Below are 19,184 nucleotides of genomic sequence, written 5' to 3'. Positions count from 1 at the left end.
GATATATTTAAGACAGCAGGTAATTGCTATTGAACATCACAGTAACATCTTAAATTTAATAGTAACTGTAAAACTGTAAAAAAACATCAGAAGACCTGGCTAGCTAGTCTAGCTCACTCAGCTAGCTAATGGCTTACCTGTGCATGTTTCTGTTGGAAAATTTGTCCTCTGGGTTTATATACATTTAAATAAATAAATAAATAAATAAATAAATACAGTGACCCACGTACTCAAGTACTGTAAGAAGAGTACTTGTACTTATTCTTCACCCCGGGCTTGACTTGATAAAGCATTATTGCTAATAATTACAGTGTCTGTACACCAAAATTCAATTAAATATTAATTACTACTACATCAGTGTTCCTGTAGGAGCAGGTTACCATCTATAAAATGATTAATTATTTCTGATTATTAAGTAACTATAGGTGACAAGAATCACCTAGGTCTCAAATAAATCTTTACACCAGTTGTGCATGTTGACGGAAATGGATGTGGACAAGACCAAATCAGTGTTACTCAGCTTTGTGCATCATCTAGACTGCTGAGGGAACTTCTAACCCATGGAGTCCCTGTCCAACACCATTATAACCACATGACAGGGTTATTAATTAGAAGAAGGCTCTACGACATGATCCTCTAAACCACAGCATTGAAACAGAAATAAAAATGATGCGTGTGCAAGATCAGTTAACAGAGCCACAGACAGCTTTAGTTTGTGTGGATTTTATTTACATTTAAAATCAGATATGAAAATGGTAGATGCCTCAGTGTGCTAAGCCAGACACGCCAACAGTGTCTCCATATTGGAGTGGGTGACTTCCAGGTTGGGTAAATTGGCTTTAGTTTTAGTTCACGCACTAAACGCAAGATTTTCCAAAAATGTGAAGTGACAAAGTGCTATTAACTTTGTTTGTCTGGCCTCTGAGAAGTTTGTCCCCAGTAGAAAAAATAAATTAAATCCGTTTGTGCCAGTTTGACTTAACTCAAAAACTACTTCAGTTTGATTTTTTTCATTTTGTTTTGAGTTGAGTGAGGTTAAAGGCACTGTAATGCATTTAAATATAGGTGCATCTTACATAAGCGCAAGTTTTTTTTTTCTTTCACAGCACCAGATGTTCTGTTCAATTGACTTAGCTGCGGTGCCAATTTCATGCAAGTGTTTGTCAGATATATTTAATCACGATCGTCTGTAGCGATAGCTACGATTAGTTTTACCCAACATTATATAAAATGTTATGTAAACTAAAAATAGCTATCTTGGGGGTTTCTACATTAATCTATTCTTATAAGGCTATTATAGTTGTTAATAAGTGGGTAGGAGATTTTAAAGACCAGTGTTAATTCTTGGGTTAATTCCAATCGCCCGGCAGTTTTAAAATACCTACAGTGCATAGACATTCAGTGATATGCATCACATCTGTAACAAAGAAAATCTTGCGAAAAACAGTGCAGGTCGCTTTTGATTTGAGCAGGGCAAACCAGTATTACAATCAAATCAGGCCCCTTCCAATATGGCAGACACATTAACACATCATAACAACTAGCAACGACGGCTAGTGCGGCATCTCCTGTTTTCCTATATCCATCTGTATAAACAGCCTTCCCTGGACTTCCTGTTGGAACAGTATCACACCCTGTCCCAAGCACTGAAGACAGGCATGTCTCAGAAGGTTAAAACTCTATAAAATGCATCATTTCACTCATACACAACAATCTACACCATTTCAAAGAACACAATCACCACCCACACTCACATCATAGACACATACAAAGATCCTCAATCACTGTAGTCACTCGGATAAGCCAAATTTGAAATAAAAAAAAGCAGCCTGGTGTTTAGGTGCAAGATATCATGGGCTCAGTTGTAATTAAATATATTTAGTGTGACATAAAAAATAAACAAACAGATGATAATTATCTATGGAAGACGCTCATTTCAATCTGCTTTTTACCCAAACATATTGCAAAACTGAGTGTCCGTAGCACCAGTGTCAAAATCGGACGCTACAATTCGCTGTGCTTTTTTGGAGAAGTGAGTTTTGGAGAGGGGGGGAAAGTGTATTTGCAACCAGCTACAGGTAGCGCACACACAAACACACACACGTCCATGCATCCTGGTTTCATTGAGCGACAGACCTCGCTAGATCAGCAAAGTCAGAACTTAAACTAAGCTTGATTTTCCAATCACAAACTTAATCACAGAGTATGACATCACTAGCCTTTCTTCCTCCTCTTTGGCTTGATTTACTGTGTAGCAAATAATGTTGGCTTTAATTACACAATATAATAATTACATTAGCGAAGCTAGCTCTTTAAACACAGTGCTGTTTTCCTCTCCAGCAGCAGTAGCTAGCCAAGTGCACTTAGCAGGCTCACTAACATTAGGCTTACTATTGCAGTGGGCAATTCAAGACAAGCCAAGTTTGTAGGAAGCTAACTCAATGAACTATCATGGTGATACTAGATAGCAGGTGAGGACTGGCAAGAATTAAATTGGTGCAAATAAAATACACTGCTGTTTTCACTCAGGCGTAAATGGAACCTAGCTTTAAAAAAAAAAAAAAAAAAAAAGCGTCTGTAGGACAATTCGTTGTGCATTGAGGTCACTGGTGCTGTAGTTCAGGGCCATGTGCGAGACTCTCACTGGTACTGCAGGTAGTTTTTGAGAGTCTGGGGCAGGGGGAGTGTGTGGATGTGATGGATGCGATGTCGGCCCAGAGCTTGTCGAGCTGCTCTCCTGCATAGTTCCATCAGTGGCAGAGGCTCAGCTGCAGAAAACAAAACACACCACCACTGTTAGACAACCTTTAACGACACACAGCGTCACACTGGCAGTGTGTGTCAGCCTGGGAAAGCTACAGACCCTCCTGAACCGAAATACATCTCTCTTTTGCATGTAGTTCAACCAAAAGTGCAATTGTAGTACAATTCTTTTCAGCATGTAGCTATCCATCAACTTGACCAAAGTGCGATATTCACTGTGTGAGGTTTTAGACATCTTTATTCAGACTGACTGTTTTTCCCCCACAGTGTTTGTTAAACTGGCTACTTACCCTCTGTGATCCACGAAGATGGCCAAAACAGGATTATAAAGTAAATAAAATCCATTTCCACATCCTTTTGGTGAAATATATTTATGGTTTCTTCAAGTTGAGGTATCATTGTATAACCAGAGTGTGCTAATTTTTCATCACAGGTTTTCTCAGACTGCCACATATTTTCACTCTATTACTCTAAACATTACAGAAGCCTCAAGTACTAAATAAGCTCTAGCTAAAGCCATCTGTCCACTATAGCCCGCTTAGTTTCCAAAAGTAAGGCAGTGTTCACACAAATCATTTTTTCCTTTACCAGCTGTGCACATTTCACATGCTCTAGTCAAGACTAGACTATTCACACTTTCATACACCAGGTTTTCCAAAAATTAAAGATTTTTAATTTGAATTTGAAAAAGTTATTGTACAGGGTTTTTTTTTTTCCCCCTCTTGAAACAGTTAGTGGGGAGAGTAAATGTGGTTGGCTATTTGCAAGTCAACAGCCTCTTCCTGTTAAAGTAGCCATTTTTTGGTTAAGTTCAGTGACGAAACATACTCGATTCTTTAATAAAAACTTTGCAGCACTACATGACAAACGGTTTGAAAGGCAGCTGCAAGGTTTTAAAATTGCTGCTGGAAGGTGTGGTTTTTTTTTTTTTTGGTCATCAGAACACTTTCAAAAACTGGAAAAAAGATTATTAGAGGGCTGAGTGACTAGATGCTCTTATTCTCATCAAAAATCAGAAGTCAGTATCTGTATTCAGTACATGTTACATTTTGTAAACTCTTTAAAAGTAACACCACTGATACCTATTTATTAATTATTATTATTATTATTATTATTATTTCATTATAAAATCAGCATACCCAGTTTCTCATTTGTGTTGCCCACTGAAGAACAGCAGTAAGTAGAGATGGGTGAAACACACCACCATGAAGACCTTGGGTTCTGTAGACATTTTGTTCTGTTCCCTAATGCAGGTAAGTAAGTTTTGTCAAAGCCTGTGTTTTGGTAATTAAGTGCGGCAGCAGCTTTCGGTGATGAACAATAACATTTTTGCTTTAATGTTCCTTTGGGCTTTAGTGGTTTGGTGTAAAATTCATGTTACTGCTATGAATATATTCAATAATAATAATAATAATAATAATAATAATTATTATTATTATTATTATTATTATTATTATTATTATTATTTATTTTTTTTTTTTATGAATGTCTGTACACAGCAGACTGGATTTCGCACTCGTCTGATTGAATTTTAAAATGTGTACTTGAATAGATAGGCTGTGGAGAACTTATTGTTTGATTTTGAGATACAGCTATATTTTAGTTCAAAGTCTTTTGCAATGCGATAATGCGATGTGTATGACCATATTCACCATGCAGAAGCATAAAGAAAACTGACACCAGTAACAGAGGAACAGTGGCAAACTGTAGCATGATAATACAGCACAGTTTTCAGGATGTATTCTGAATAGGTTACTTTATAACTGCATACATTTGGGAAGATGTATTCCAGTATTCAGCCATGGCTGCATGCAGTGTATTCTGTGACCAACCGAGGTTATATCTTGGACGGTCAAACAACCAAGATGGAGGGTAGACTACTGATGGGAAAATTAGTACTACTAGTGAGTGAATAAAAAGAGCTTTATTATGGGTCACATCATGTGATCATTTCATTTATTATGATTACATCATTTATTATGGGTCACTTAATTCGTTCAGGAACATTTACTGGCACGCACACTTTAATTTTAAGGATAGAAGGAAGCCAACTGCATCGGCTGAACCTAACTCGGTTATATTGGTAATTTACATCCACACTAGACTACGAGTGAAATTTCTAAAAAAACTTAAGGTTTCTGATTAAATAAATAATACAACATATATTTTTGGTGGATGTAGGGATGGAGGTATATGCAAGCTTCTAAGATGTAGCTGTTTTGAAAGGAAAAGCTTTGGTTTGCATTAGCACTGAGTTTTTAGTAAGTTTGGTTTGTATCCCCACTTCATGGTTTCAGCAACCAGAAAAATGCAAATATCACAGCTCTCTTAGATCTCTCTCTGCTTAGATCCTGGGGGTAGTGTTTCCTCTTGACATTAGATTATGTTACTGATCACCTGCAGATGTTGAAAACATCGCTCTGTGCAACAATATTTTGATTTATCTTCATCTTGTGATCAACTAAAATTGCATACACTTGTTTTAAAAGAACTCCTCAGCATATAGTTTAGGATTGACTTTACACTCTTCCATATGTTCTTCTGCTGTGGTTGCCTAATTAACTCTAGAGAAGAAAGGCTATAAAGACAGTGTGTGAGAATCCATTCATCACTTACGCTCTAGTCCGTTGATGTACGTCATTGTGACTTCGCAGTGGCCCCATACTGCACTGACGATCGGGTACAGCCTCCTCCCCTTGAGGCCACGAAAGGCTACGCCTAGGAAGTGTCCATCGGCGCAAAACCCCAGTGTACCCTCGTCCATGTCCAAGACCACCAGCACCTCCTCAGGTACTGAGAACGTGTCCTCATCCTCCTCGTTCTGGCTGCATGGGTATGAAGCCGCTGGCCCTGTTTGGCTTTTCCTGTCATGGTAAAGTTTGCCTCGCCCCAAATCCCATCCCCAAGATTCTGCATCGCTGCCAACAAGTGCCGTATACCCGACTGCATGAAGCGGTGCCCGAGAGGTTGCGACCCCAACTATGGCGTGTGTGCCACGTTGCCTCACAGGCCACCGGACAGTCCAGGCATGCAGGCCACGAGTGAAACCTACTTTACCTCTCACGCAGTCTGTACTCTGTGCTACTGGATGGCGATGGAACGTCACCCGGTCCTCATCTTTGATGAACAGGTTGAGTGAGCGGTCATCAGGGTTCCAAGCATGCTCAAGCTGAGTGGCAAAGTCCGCTGGAGGCATGTCCAGCAGCAGTTCCAGGCGCGGTGAGAACAGGTGGCCTAGTCTGTGTCCTTGTCCATGCCTGCCAAGGGGCACAAGGGCAACCTGCAATGCCAGCGCAGCCCCCTCGCACTCCTCGGCAGATTTCACCACGCCCGAGACCCTCTGCCCCATCACGGCCCTGCCAAGGGCATCACCAACCACTGTCGGGGTTACCTCATGGGCCTGATGTAAGAGTAGAGGCTCAGCCAATCAACAAAGGCTGTTCCATTTCATGAGGAAGTGGTGTAGCAAGAGAGCAGCACAAGGTCCTCTGCAGAGAAAGGAGAAATGGTCAGCATTTAAACCAGTAGAAAGATCTGTACAATCATATATTGTTTGTGCAATAAATTCTGAGAATAAGAAGAAGCCTGAATTGCAGGAAACTATCAAGTGTGCTGTGAAAAGAGTGTACCATTTTTTCCCCTGAGTTTATGGTTCAGCATGCCTACCCACACCACACTTATGGCCTGTATGGCAAATCAGTAATCACTCTAGTGATCTAAAAGTTCCTCCCTTCCCACAAATCTGTTCAGATGACTGCATTTCCCATAAAACGAATGGGATCTGTCAGACTAGTCAACCCAGCTGCTTCTGTTGCACAACACACACTCAGCCAAACACACACACAAACCTTTCCTCAGAAACTAAAAAAGTCAGTATTGAGCAACTCTGAAATAAACACTCTTCTGTTTTGTTGTTAGAGTCTAGAAGGCCTACAGTCAAAACCGTCAGGCACAACTGCAAAACCAGCTTAAAACAGCCAAGTAAAAAGGAATAGCAGGAAAACCCCTTCAGATCATTAGCACCTAATGCACTGCACCTCAGCCCAGAACAGATCAGAAAACACAGCCTAGGTGCAAAACTGAAGGAAGCAGAGAAGGGAGAAGCAGAACAATGCGAGACAGTGGACGAAAGTGACAGAAACATCAAAGCATTTAACATCTCAAAACTCCATTAATAACAGCTACAAAAAATATAACTACATATTAGTTCACCTTCACATCTGAGACAGCTTTCCAGTACTCATCCTGAGGATACTCCTCAGAATCCTCCCTTCTCCTTCACAAATCTTTAACTGGACAAAGTGGATCTATAAAGTGGATCATCAAGGAAGGATTGTCTAATAAAGTGGTCAGTTAATGCAGTGTTTTATAAAACACTAGCAATGTTGCTGAGCCTGATACATTAGTGCCAGCATCTCTACCCCCCCTGTGTCATGGCTGTCCTGAGAATGGTCCATCATCAAAGGAATATCTAGGCAGCAGTGGTTCTGTGCTGGTCTTTCCCATTGATAGACCATTTTGGTGGATTTGATACCACTGTGTATAGCGACAAATGGGCTACAGTCAGTAACTATACATCTACAAAGTAACCCATGTGGTAAATTTACTTGATAAACTGGCAACTCTGTAGGTGTCTATGGATAGCACAATAAAAATGGACTTAATTTCTTGGGTACAAATAATACATTCTGACAAACAGCATTCCAGTTCTCAAACGTCCATCTGAGGGAAGCGGCTACAAACACATTACCATATAACATAACAAGAGGACACAATTTAGCAAAGTCATTACACACGTGGCATAACACTAAGGGGTCTAAACACTGAGCAGATGTTGCCTGGAGATTTTTCTCAGAGCCGAAAGTCATGCTGCCTTAATGCCAAGACAAATAACCCTAAGAATGAGCTAAAGGTGTGGGCTGTGTAAGTTTCATACCAGCTAGCTGTAAATTATTCATAACTGCAAGGGTGGAACTGATGCGATGGTCCAACTAAAACACAGTTCCTGGGTGTTTGCACACCAGTGACCACACCATCCAAACTCAATGCATTTCAATCAGGACACAGACAGTGTTAGGTTAGGAAGTGTATGGGTACACGGTGAATTGCTGCTTCATTACACAAGAGTTGTAACCACCTACAATTTGGCGCAAGGTTCACTCTACTCAATGCCCAGTTTTAGGTTATGCCGTGTCATTTAGTTAGAACTAGGAGAGTAACGATACATTTATACATTGTGACGTGGCATGGCAATGAAAAAAAGTGATTTGTGCATTGTGGAAATGTGCGATTCACATTCAGCAGTCTATTAATTATGCATGTAATGCAGTTGCACTTTTGAACACCTGAGGCACAACCGATAGAGTTAAAATATGTAGAGAGCACGCTGGTCACATGATCGCATTCTGTTTTGGACAGCTTGTGAAGTCATCTGCACATCTGAATCCCGATAGTGCCAGATTGCAGTGACCAACACGCATTACATGTTATACGGTTACAGACCACGTTGTAACAGTTTAAAAAAAGCTCTTCAGTAGCATTTAAACATCACCAAAGGTCACGGAAATCAGGCATTTTCAGCGACTTTGGAGCTCTATTTGTGCTATGGAGCTTATTATGTTAGAGTCGATCATTTTCAAAGTCCCCAGGTCAGAGACTTTATTTATTTAATTTTTTTTAAAGATATGGTGAACCTGTAGTACATTTTGTTTACAATATTAAACCTCTGTTTATAGTAATTTTTGATTATTTTGCTGTTGACAAAAATGCTCACTGCTTTGCATTGTTATGATTCAGAAATAAAAAGGGAGTCCTTTTAGTCATAATTTTTTTCATTTAAATTTTGTTCAAAATATTCTGAGAATGCATTCAAAATCGTGAAGACAGCATCGTGAATCAAAATAGACTCATAACCCGTACGCGTAGTTACACCTGTAGCTAGAACTAATAAGAACCAGTTCACACTGCTGTAATCACATATCGGCAATGTATAAAACACAATCGTTACTATGAGCACTCATTTAGAAAATAGAGATAAAACTGTCAACAGCTTCTGAAACAGACTAGTGTAACCATGACAGTTATATTTTACTTACATTTGCATATGCCACAACTAAGAAAACTAACAGCAGCATTTCAAAAAGGCTCTGAATTATGAATGTAGGAACTGGTGTAGGCTACAAATTGGTGAAGGCAGCAGACACCTTAGATAAATTTCTTAAACGTGCATTTCTGCATCAGCTTTCACGTCTCTGCTTTCTGCTTAGGCCGAGAATTTTCACCATTCACGAGAGATTCACCAAAGTCCAGCACCCCAGGTGGGTAGAAGGAGGATGTGATCAGAGTGTGGAATTCTGAGTTGTATAGTTTATAAGCTTAGTTAAACACTATAAGAAATTTACATAGTGTTGTATATTCGGGAGCAGCTTTTGAAGTGTGCAAGAGATGAGAATAGGGAAAAAATAGGAAACGAGCATGATGAATGAGAAACAGTTTGCCATGATGCTGTAGATAATCTTACATACGAGGGTGGTGGACATGGCGATATAATCAGTTATCATAACTTTTCCTTTCACAAACTTTGTTAGGAGTGTGTAAAAAGCAAGCCAACTCCTCTTGTCTTGGGCAACTTTTTTCTTCCTCTAACAATGTTATATATTCATTTTATTGATGGATTTAGGGATTGTAATGATATTCAAGATTCCTCATTTTAAATCAGCTTAAGGACAAACATGGGTCCTAAGGCTAGAACAGCTGAAAATTACATGTAAAAAAAATATTGTTTATTTTCAATTTACTATTTATTTTCAAACATGAGTTTCTTTTAAATACTACAACTAGAAACTACAGTATTCTGCAACTCTAGGACTAAATTAAACTACTTTAGAAGATCAGTTGCATAACCTTCAGAGATAGTGATAAAAATCTGCAAACATCGCTTCCTGCAGGTGAGGAAGAAGAAGAGAGAAAATTTTAAATTTAAATCATTAACACCTACAGCACTGTGATTCGCCCCAGAAAAGAATAGAATACACAGCTTAGGTGTAAAAGTGAAAGATGGGAAACAGAGAATAAACAAAAAGGTGAGAGCTGCCCCTCATCCTCCAATACAAGATCACAGGCGAAATATTACTGATTAATTCAATAGCTTCAATGTGCTTTATTAAACCTGTTTTACTGTAGCATCCTATTACCAAATCAAATTTATATATATATATATATATATATATATATATATATATATATATATAAACCAGAAACCTATTTTTAAGTCAGTTAGGCCAAAGGTGACTCATCTGTGATTCCCAGAGAAAACTAAATGCTTTTGGTCAGCTTCCAAGCGCCATATACTGCCACTGGAGCTCTATAAATCTGTCACAGGTGACCACTTTGAAAACAGATATACAGCCTATGCTCCAGATTGCATAACCAAATTTGCTCCATTAACAGTCCATATATTTTTCTATATATTAGCTGAATAACTGTAATATCTGTAGAAACCAGAATTTCAATAGTAATCACTCAGCCATGCGGTCCTTTAGACAACTAAAAAATAACACGCTAAATGACTAGGGATTACGCATATTTTGTGTTTACATAACGTAAATGTGACAGAAAAAAAAACAGATGTGCCAACAGCTGGCAGGTGCAGTTGTTGAGTGCCACCATGTGCACTGATGCATGTGGCCTGTATGAAATGTACACATTGAGGGGATTTTTTTTTTTTTTTTTAAATATCACCACTCACAATCTGCCAGTGCCTGTGCCATTTTTCTTTAACCATTTCCTGTTTTCATTAAAGTCACACACTCAGGGTTTACTGGCTATTTTCAGGACACATACAGATTGGACATGTTCTGTTCAATAAGTCAAAAGTCTAACTGAAGAATTTCTTCGGCCTACACTTCTTGAAATTTCTTCGGCCTACCGAAACTTCTTGAAATGTCAAAAACGCAGTGCTGTTTACTGTATGCATGGGTAGCAGAGTACAGATAGTGATACATAATCCGATTATCCCGTGTCAACAGAAGAGGATGGTTCCCATGCGAGTTCCTAGCAAGGTTTTTCCTTGCCTCCGTTTTGCTCATTATAGATTTAAATCTATATCTGGATTTCTGTAAAGCTGCTTTATGACTATGTCTTTATGTCTATTGTTAAAAGCACTATAGAAATGGAATTGAATCAAAACTACCACATTTCCTAGGTAAGGGAGTTTTAGGTACTCTGCGTTGTGATACAGAGATCCGAACATGTTGAGAAAAATCTGCAAAAACATGATACAGCAGCTGAGAAAATGAGCAAGGGTGAACATGTAGAGCATATGTTGTAAATAATAAATACAAAATTAAGTATATGTAATTTTACTCTCACTGGCTCCTGATTTTTTTTTTTTTTTTTTTTTTTAAACACATCCTGTATAAAAGAGATTAAGAATTCACAAAGTCACATACACACACCATAAGGCCCAGTAACCTCAAACACTAAAAGCAGACGTTGGACTCTGACAAGGATCTCCAGCTAAAATCAACACTAAGGCAAATAACCCAAGGAAGAGCCAAACGTGTGGGTTGTGAGAGTTTTGCATCCCCCAACTGTAAATTATTCATACCTGGGAGCCATTACTAACAATAGCAGGCAAAAACCACAGGGTGGAACCGATACTGAGGTCCAACTGAAGGGCAGTTCCTGGGTATTTTAATAAGGACAGTTTGTACATAGTGTCAGGTGAGGACACGGAGAAGGGAATCTTTATCCAGTCAAAAATACAAACCAATTACTGTGTGGTGAGACACTGGAAGTTACTTACAGCACCACATCAACCTGAAAACTCTAAACTTTTTTTAAAGCTTTAGATTTGAGGGGAAAAATTAAACAAACTTTTAAAAACAAATCCTGCCTCTAAACACTGAATCATCACTACTGTTGTTCAGCGTTGAAAACTGTAAGTAGCTTAAGCCAGGAGTGTTCACACTGGAGTCAGAGAATTCAAAGGGGTTTTGCACTGAAGCTATATGGGGAATGGAGCCAACAAGCAATGGAACCTACCAGTTTACGGTTACTAGCTTATCATTGTGATGATTATGTTTAAAATCTTTACACACTCACCTTAAAAGACCTTGTTTGACTCAATAATACCACTTGAGTACGAACAGTTTCATAAGTTAATATAAAAGTGGAACTCTATTTGAAAAAGAAGGCACTGCTGCTACTGTACTTTGGTCATATCAGCGAGCTTCCAAAAGGGGAAAATTCCAACTTTTCAGAAAAGCACTGAGTGACATCAGGTACCCAACCCTTAAACTGGGGACCAAGCAAGAAAAAACAAGCAGCTCAAATTCTATTGATTTTCTGCTTCCAGAGCTACATCAAAGGCAAACCCCCACATCGTCAGAGATAAAACAATCTTTATAAAGTTTATTACACATCATAAAAATATGATTATTAATTCTAAGCTAGATAGCAAGCTAGGATATTTGGTAAGCTAATACTAGCTAGGACTGGTAAGAACATAATGGATACAGTGTGCATGTCATGCTCAGGCCAGCATATACAGCTTTTCTGCTCATTTAAAAAAAATAAATAAAAATCTTATCATCCAAGGCTGATGCAAACTTTTCATACCAAATATGTCAGATTAAATACATGATATGCAAGAGTGAAAATTCTGAATGTTATTTTGCCACTTTAATTCAGAATTATCAAAGAAAAAAGTTATACATTTCCGGATATTTCCTCTACCTCTAATACCATTAGAGCAGTTTAATTACAAAACAACAATCAACACCATAAGGACTCCAGATAAACCAGGTATTACACTTGTTTAATTAAAAAACAAGTGCAATACCTGGTTTATCTGGCGTGTGTGGTGTTGATTATGAGCCCAAGTTTCCAGTATAGCTGTGAACAGTGTGTGTGTGTGTGTGTGTGTGTGTGTGTGTGTGTGTGTGCGCGTGCGCGTCATCCTCATGCTGACCCCAGCGTCAGGTACATCTCTTTGCATGACACAGAGACATTACAAAACAACACGGGAGAGAAGAAAGAAGAAGGGAAAGTGAAGAGGAAGAGGAAGGAGAGTCTGGGGTTTAAAGGGGTCACTTCCTGCTTCCCTCTGGCAGACTGGGCACGCTCGTGTGACTGATGGTATTCACTTGGCTACCAAAAAGACTGACAAGCTGCAGCTTGACCAAAACCCTGCAGCCTGGGTATAAACAGTTACACGCAAAAGGGAACACGTCACACTGATACTGACATCATTACACTGGCTCCCTGTCTGTTTTAGGACAGAACACATGTGAAGCAGTTAACCTTGTGAGCTGCATTATATTTATAAAATACACTATACAAATAAAGCTTAATGTTATTATTATAATACTGTATTATAAGAGGTCAGTATAGTTTACAGACCAGGATTAAAACAAATTTGGCCAAAATCGCAAATTCGCAATGTTTCAGCAATCCCAAGCTGCACGCTTCACTGCATTTTACTTGAAACTGAACTGAATTTATTATACCGTATTGCCTGACAGGCTCGCACCAGCTCAGCAGCTGAGGGCTACGTCTAGTGTTTGACCAGTTGTTTCTTTTACTGCTGATGGTGATAGACATTTAGAGAGCACTGAGAGATGATTATTGACAAAAGACTCAGAAGTTTGTATCTTCCAAATCCAAAATAATAAAAGTTTCCAAGCAAACTCCTGTAACTGCCAAGTCAAGACAGTACAATGGACAGGACGAATCTGAGAGACAGACTTGGAACATTGTTTGAAAATGCTCACCAAATGTCCATATTGCTGGTATAAATTCAATTTCTTTGTCTTCTTTACTTTTTGTTCTAAAGGTATATACTTGAGTGCACACTTTAAGAAAGGAGAAGCACCACGTGTCCAACCCATTACTTTAGGTCTAATTAATCTAATTAAACTTTCCAGAGTGAAGAAATAAGTGCAGCATACTTTGCAACCGAGTGTTTGGAAAACATGCACATTCAAATCGCTGCCCAAACAAGAAGAAAAAAAAAAAAAAAAGTCTTGGAAAACAGATAAAGCGAAACAAAACACTGTGGAACTGTGTTGCACCTGATTACGCAACATCCTTACACATTCTGTCCAGCCCTGCATAACACAAGGTTACAACTCATTACTCACAAATATCCCATTACTAAGTTATACAGCAGTGCAATTAAAGCTAGTGATCAAAAATAATGGAAGTCTGAAATAAGCGATGGGGTTAGGTACAAACAACCGATTCAAAATTCACGATATTCAAATCAGACCTTACTTTACCTCCAGTATGGACAATACCCTTTGCCATGGGCCTAAATGATATGCTTTTACACACAAACCTCTCTCGTCCCTCATTTGCATTACAGATGGCAAAACAGTGTACCACTGCAACAAATAACGATCATATGCAAACGGCATGGCAGAGGGAGTTCATATAGTACCGGCAAGAGCTACACATTAAACGCAGAGGGCTCAGGGAAGGACAGGAAGTGCCGTCTTTTACACACCACAAACCACAAACAAAACCAAAAAATTCTAACAACTATTTAGTTAGCCAGAGATTTACTAATATAACACTCCATTTCAAATAAACAGCAAAAAAAAAAAAAAAAAAAAAAAAAGCACAGTTCAAAACAGTTTGAAGTGACATAAATCCAATTTCTGACTTAATCTGACAGATCTGATTTTCTCAAGACTGTCAAGGAATAACAATCTTTTTCGAATCAATCCCGAGCCACTTTTGAACATGGTCCCAGATCAGACACACATTGATTTGATAAGTGGCAATGCTACATGAATGATAATGGTCAGATTGGAATTCATGTGGCTTTTTTTCCCCCAGAACAAATGCATATATCACTGGTTTTGTCATTCAGTGTCTGCAGTGTGGTACAATGATGAACAACAACAGCAGCAGTGACTATATAAAATAAAGAAATTAGTTATTTACTTGATATTTGGAGAACTGATTCAAGCAAAACTAGAAGGAACCTACTGAAACTGAGAGCGGAGTGATATAATTGGCCAAGAAATACAGGGTACAGATGAATTCAAATTAAAGACAGATATGGATCAGTTGTGGTTATGAATCCGAACTGGCGACGCAGGCAAATCTGAGCACAAACAAGCCTGTAATGTGAACTCAGGCTAAACACAAGTACTTAGAAATTAACTAATGAAACACACTAATGTTATAACCCTATTCTCAAGAAATAACAAAATGATGTTACACTGGTCCAACAGCACTTTTCTACAAAACACCAACCTTCAGTAGTGAGGGACAGAACAAGAATGATAGAAAATCATGAAAGAGCAGTTTGGAGAGCTGTGTCCACTTAAAACCAAACACTAAGAAAAACAAATAAGACCCTAAAGCACCTCCATTTTAGCTACTGTATCAGTTTGACATCACATGTATAACAATGTACCCACTAGCTGCAAATACCACCTCACTGGTTCTGTTACACAATGGGAAGCAGACACACGTACTCAAGTGGAGTATGGATAGTTCTGGATTCAGATTAGCAACTCTGCAGCTGAGCAAGTGATCAGTGCCCCTAGCATGCCACATATTTCCTACTGATGTCCTATAGAACTTTCCTGAAGAAATATCTGTTTTTATCAGCACAGTTTTCATCAATGCAAATATGTCTATGGAACCAGAATATCTGCTGGTTTAATCAGCCCACTGCTCTATCGGTCAGACTCTGCTGCACATCGTTTAAGACGCCTCGTCTTTAATTCAGTCCACTCAGAAATACACATCACTCCTGTGTACAAGTTGATTCGCCTACAATGTGCAGACTTCTGCTTGTCAAAAGCTGAGTTTCAGATAATGACTGGGTTTATTTCATGCCTTGTTCTATAAGTTGTGGGACCTGGTAGGAGTTTTATTTTTACTAGGGGGAATTACTGTTAGAATTTTGAGCCCTTAAAATTGGGTCACAGGGGAAGAAAAAAAAAAAAACAATTTCTATGTTGAAGTTTAAGGACATCGATCCATCCATTGATTTTCCTATACTGCTTATCCTACACAGGGTCACAAAACGCCTGGAGCCTATCCCAGGGGACTCGGGGCAGAATGCGGGGGACACTCTGGACAGGGTGCCAACCCATCACAGGGCAAAATCACACACTACGGACAATTTAGAGAAGCCAGTCAGCCTACGATGCATGTCTCTGGACTGGGGGAAGAAACCGGAGTACCCAGAGGAAACCCCTGAGGCATAGAGAGAACAAGCAAACTCCACAAACACAGGGCAGAGACGGGATTTGAACCCCCAACCCTGGAGGTGCGAGGCAAGGGTGCAAACCACCAAGCCACCATGGCCCCCAGTTTAAGGACATTTTACACACAAGAGAAAAGATGAACAGAAATTCTATTTTAAGAAGGCAGTGATCAAATATTGGCCTAAAACACTGGATTGGTATCAAATCAGATTTGACATTTTCAGGCCAGATGATATTTAGATTTTAGGCTGTAAACAGATTTAATGTTAACTCCCGGGACACAGATGTTTGTGTGTGAACACTGGCCACAACATATCCAGTTAAAGTACGCCATCATGCATCTGAGGTCACTTTGAAGTATCACTGAAAACTAGAGCTCAGATATGGGAATCCGTGCATCACTAAGGGTTTTATTTCAGTAAAAGATTGCCCTTTAATCATAACTTATACTGTGGGACTCCATGCACTTTAGACACAGATAAGAAATGAAAGATTCCTGCTCACATAAGGACTTTAACACCTAGGAACTGTTTCATAATGTTTTCTCAGTTCATTAAAATGCTCAGACATAAAACACACCTCAAACTTTCCTTTACAGAGGCAATGTTGCATCAGAGAGTAATCCAGGTATGAATACATGCATGTTCAGCATTCTCAGCAAAACACAGATAATAAATACAATATTTTGAATTAAAAAAAAAAAAAAAACAACCCTGACCAGTGTTCTGCCACTTCCTACTTTAAAAAAAAAATCATTTCCCATTAAAACACCTTCAACATTGTTGTGACATTCAATACATTTCTGTAAAAGCATATAGTCACTGAAAATTTTAGTAGGACATGTCGAAACTTTGGTATTAAACCTTGTGCATGATTAATAATCATTAGTAATAATAAACAACAATCAATAATAATTAGCAAATTAATAATCTATATTTCATTTCAAAAGGCTTAGAATTATGTTAAAGGATTATGTTAAGAATTGCTCATAAAATATTAACTCATTGAATCATTTTAATAAAGTTATAATTATGAAGTCCTGAAAATAAATCATGTTTTTTTTTTTAACTATCTCCTTCTCTTTTTTTTCCCTTTTCTATGGCTGCATTTTGAAGTTAAAAAGTAATATAAACCTAATAAAAGTGATATGTTGTAAAGTATAAATCATGAAGTTATGAAGCTGTTGATGACATCATAACACATTTCCTGAAGATTATTTTAACTCTGTTACTCAAACATAAGACTGTTTGGTAAGAGTGAGGTGTAAGATAGATCAAGTGTGTTTCAGAGTTCAACACCAACGCAAACAAACTGACACACAACTATTAAGTTAGCAAACATTAACATTTGCAACAGAAACCCTGCAGAAAGGCGCTACACCTCACAATAAACTGATTTCATTCCCATTTCCGTTAACAGAACAACAAACAAACACAAACAAACACAAACAAACTGGCCACGTTGGAGCTACTCACGCCTCGGGAATTACAACTTTTCTCTTGCAGGAAAACTACACAAAGACACAAAACACATTTTAATCACTCACACCGCTGTAATGGCTACCTGTTCAAGCAGAGTGAGTCTGTGAAATCCCAGAGCTGCTGTTTAAACTTGCTTTGCGCCTTAAAAGCGTCCGAAAGGGAAGCAGCGAACACGGCTTTGTTATAGAGTGCCAAGGCAGTGACGTCACTGTAGAGCCGGAAGTGATTCGTCTGTTTATTTAATGTTTTTTTTTTTTTTTTTTTTTTGGGCGGGAGAGGGGGGCTATTTATTTTTTTCATAGGCTTCTGGATTATCCCTAATTTAAAGTCTGAGTCGTTTTTTTTTTTATTAGTTCCAAACAATATTTTCTGTTTTCCATTTTGGATTGTAGTATGGTCACGGTGTGAAAACTACACTTCCCATAAACACCCGCTCTCCGAGCTAGCCAGTGTTATGCAGTCTTCACGTGCAGCTCGATTTTACACTTGAGAAAATTGAGTTTTTTGTACCTTGTTAGATAGACTATATAATCAAAAGTTTGTGGACATCTGACACTCGCACCCATATGTGATTCTTCCCCCAAACTGTTGTAACAAAGTTTTAAGCACACAGTTGTATAGGATGTCTTTGTATTCTGTAGCGTTAAGATTTCGCTCCGCTGGAAGTAAGGGGCCCAAACCTGTTCCAGCATGACAATGCCCCTGTGTACAAAGCGAGGTTTATAAAGGCATGGTTTGCCAAGGTTGGAGTGGAAGAACTCGAGTGTCCTGCACAGAGTCCTGACCTCAACCCCACTGAACACCTTTGGGATGAACTGGAACGCTGACTGCACCCCAGGTCTCCTCTTCCAACATCAGCGCCTGACCTCACTAATACTCTTGTGGCTGAATGGATACAAATCCCCACAACCACGCTCCAAAATCTAGTGGAAAGCTAGATTCCCAGAAGTTGAAATGGATGTTCAAAAGAGCACAAATGGGTGTGATGCTCAGGGGTCCACATACTTTTGGGCATATAGTGTAACATGGGGCCACAAATATCAAGCCTCGTAACTGCTGGAAATTATGACACTGACCTAATTTCAGTCCTATTCTTATTCATATGAGTAAAACCCAGCACTTTAACTATTTATTTTACAAGTAAAACCAATTTTCTTGACAAAATACTAAAAATCTCTGTAACTGATTTTTCTTCTCTACTGACATACTAATGCAGTATACCTAAAATGCACACTGTATATAAAATATATACTGTATATATTGTGTATTCATACATAATTAAAGTGAAAAGGATATGTATTTGACACATTTGTCTGTATTAAAGTCCTTGTGGCATGCACAAGTGTGGGACTTTTTACATTATTTTACATTTCAATATTTATTTACTGATTTGTGGAAGTGCTCCAAAGTACACAAAGTAAACTACCTATAGGTGCCACTTTTACTGTGCATCTTGCTCATAAGGGCTCTGCAGACAGTCACACCATCAGCTCAAATAAGAAAGCAAAATAAGCAATCCACATACACCAGAGGCCCACACTGGCTAACACACTGTATGTGCAACAGTTGTATATGATTTCTTTAATTTAGACACAAATTAAATTCCAAAGTTCATAACAAAAGAACCTCACTAGAAAATGAGCTTTGCTTCACCATATTGTTTTATTGGAGTCCAGAGTAATGAGTTCACAAGACATTTCAGATTGAG

General features: G+C 38.6%; 1 protein-coding gene and 1 long non-coding RNA gene across 2 annotated transcripts; one reads left to right on the top strand and one right to left on the bottom strand.

Annotated features, from left to right (window-relative positions):
- Positions 1–707: 707 nt before the first annotated feature.
- Positions 708–17,686, bottom strand: spsb4b (splA/ryanodine receptor domain and SOCS box containing 4b). The gene is made up of 3 exons (XM_026935058.3): positions 17,559–17,686; positions 5,380–6,251; positions 708–2,768 (listed from the first exon to the last, which is right to left on the bottom strand). The coding sequence occupies exons 2-3, from the start codon at positions 6,110–6,112 to the stop codon at positions 2,641–2,643; spliced, it is 861 nt and encodes a 286-aa protein (XP_026790859.1). The 5' UTR covers positions 6,113–6,251; positions 17,559–17,686; the 3' UTR covers positions 708–2,640.
- Positions 6,597–17,550, top strand: LOC128320021 (uncharacterized). The gene is made up of 3 exons (XR_008303473.1): positions 6,597–8,411; positions 9,030–9,080; positions 15,803–17,550. It is a non-coding gene; the product is annotated as an uncharacterized LOC128320021 (long non-coding RNA).
- Positions 17,687–19,184: the final 1,498 nt, after the last annotated feature.

Source organism: Pangasianodon hypophthalmus, chromosome 14, assembly GCF_027358585.1.
Source record: "Pangasianodon hypophthalmus isolate fPanHyp1 chromosome 14, fPanHyp1.pri, whole genome shotgun sequence".
NCBI lineage: Eukaryota > Metazoa > Chordata > Actinopteri > Siluriformes > Pangasiidae > Pangasianodon > Pangasianodon hypophthalmus.
Note: the sequence above shows the minus strand (reverse complement) of the source record. Positions and strands in the feature narration are given on the sequence as shown.

Excerpts from the sequence above, each read along its gene's own strand:
- spsb4b (XM_026935058.3), bottom strand. The coding sequence starts at position 6,112 with ATGGGGCAGAGGGTCTCGGGCGTGGTGAAATCTGCCGAGGAGTGCGAG. Across the intron at positions 2,769-5,379 it reads GTACATCAACGGACTAGAGC|CTGAGCCTCTGCCACTGATG; the intron begins GTAAGTGATGAA and ends TGTTTTCTGCAG.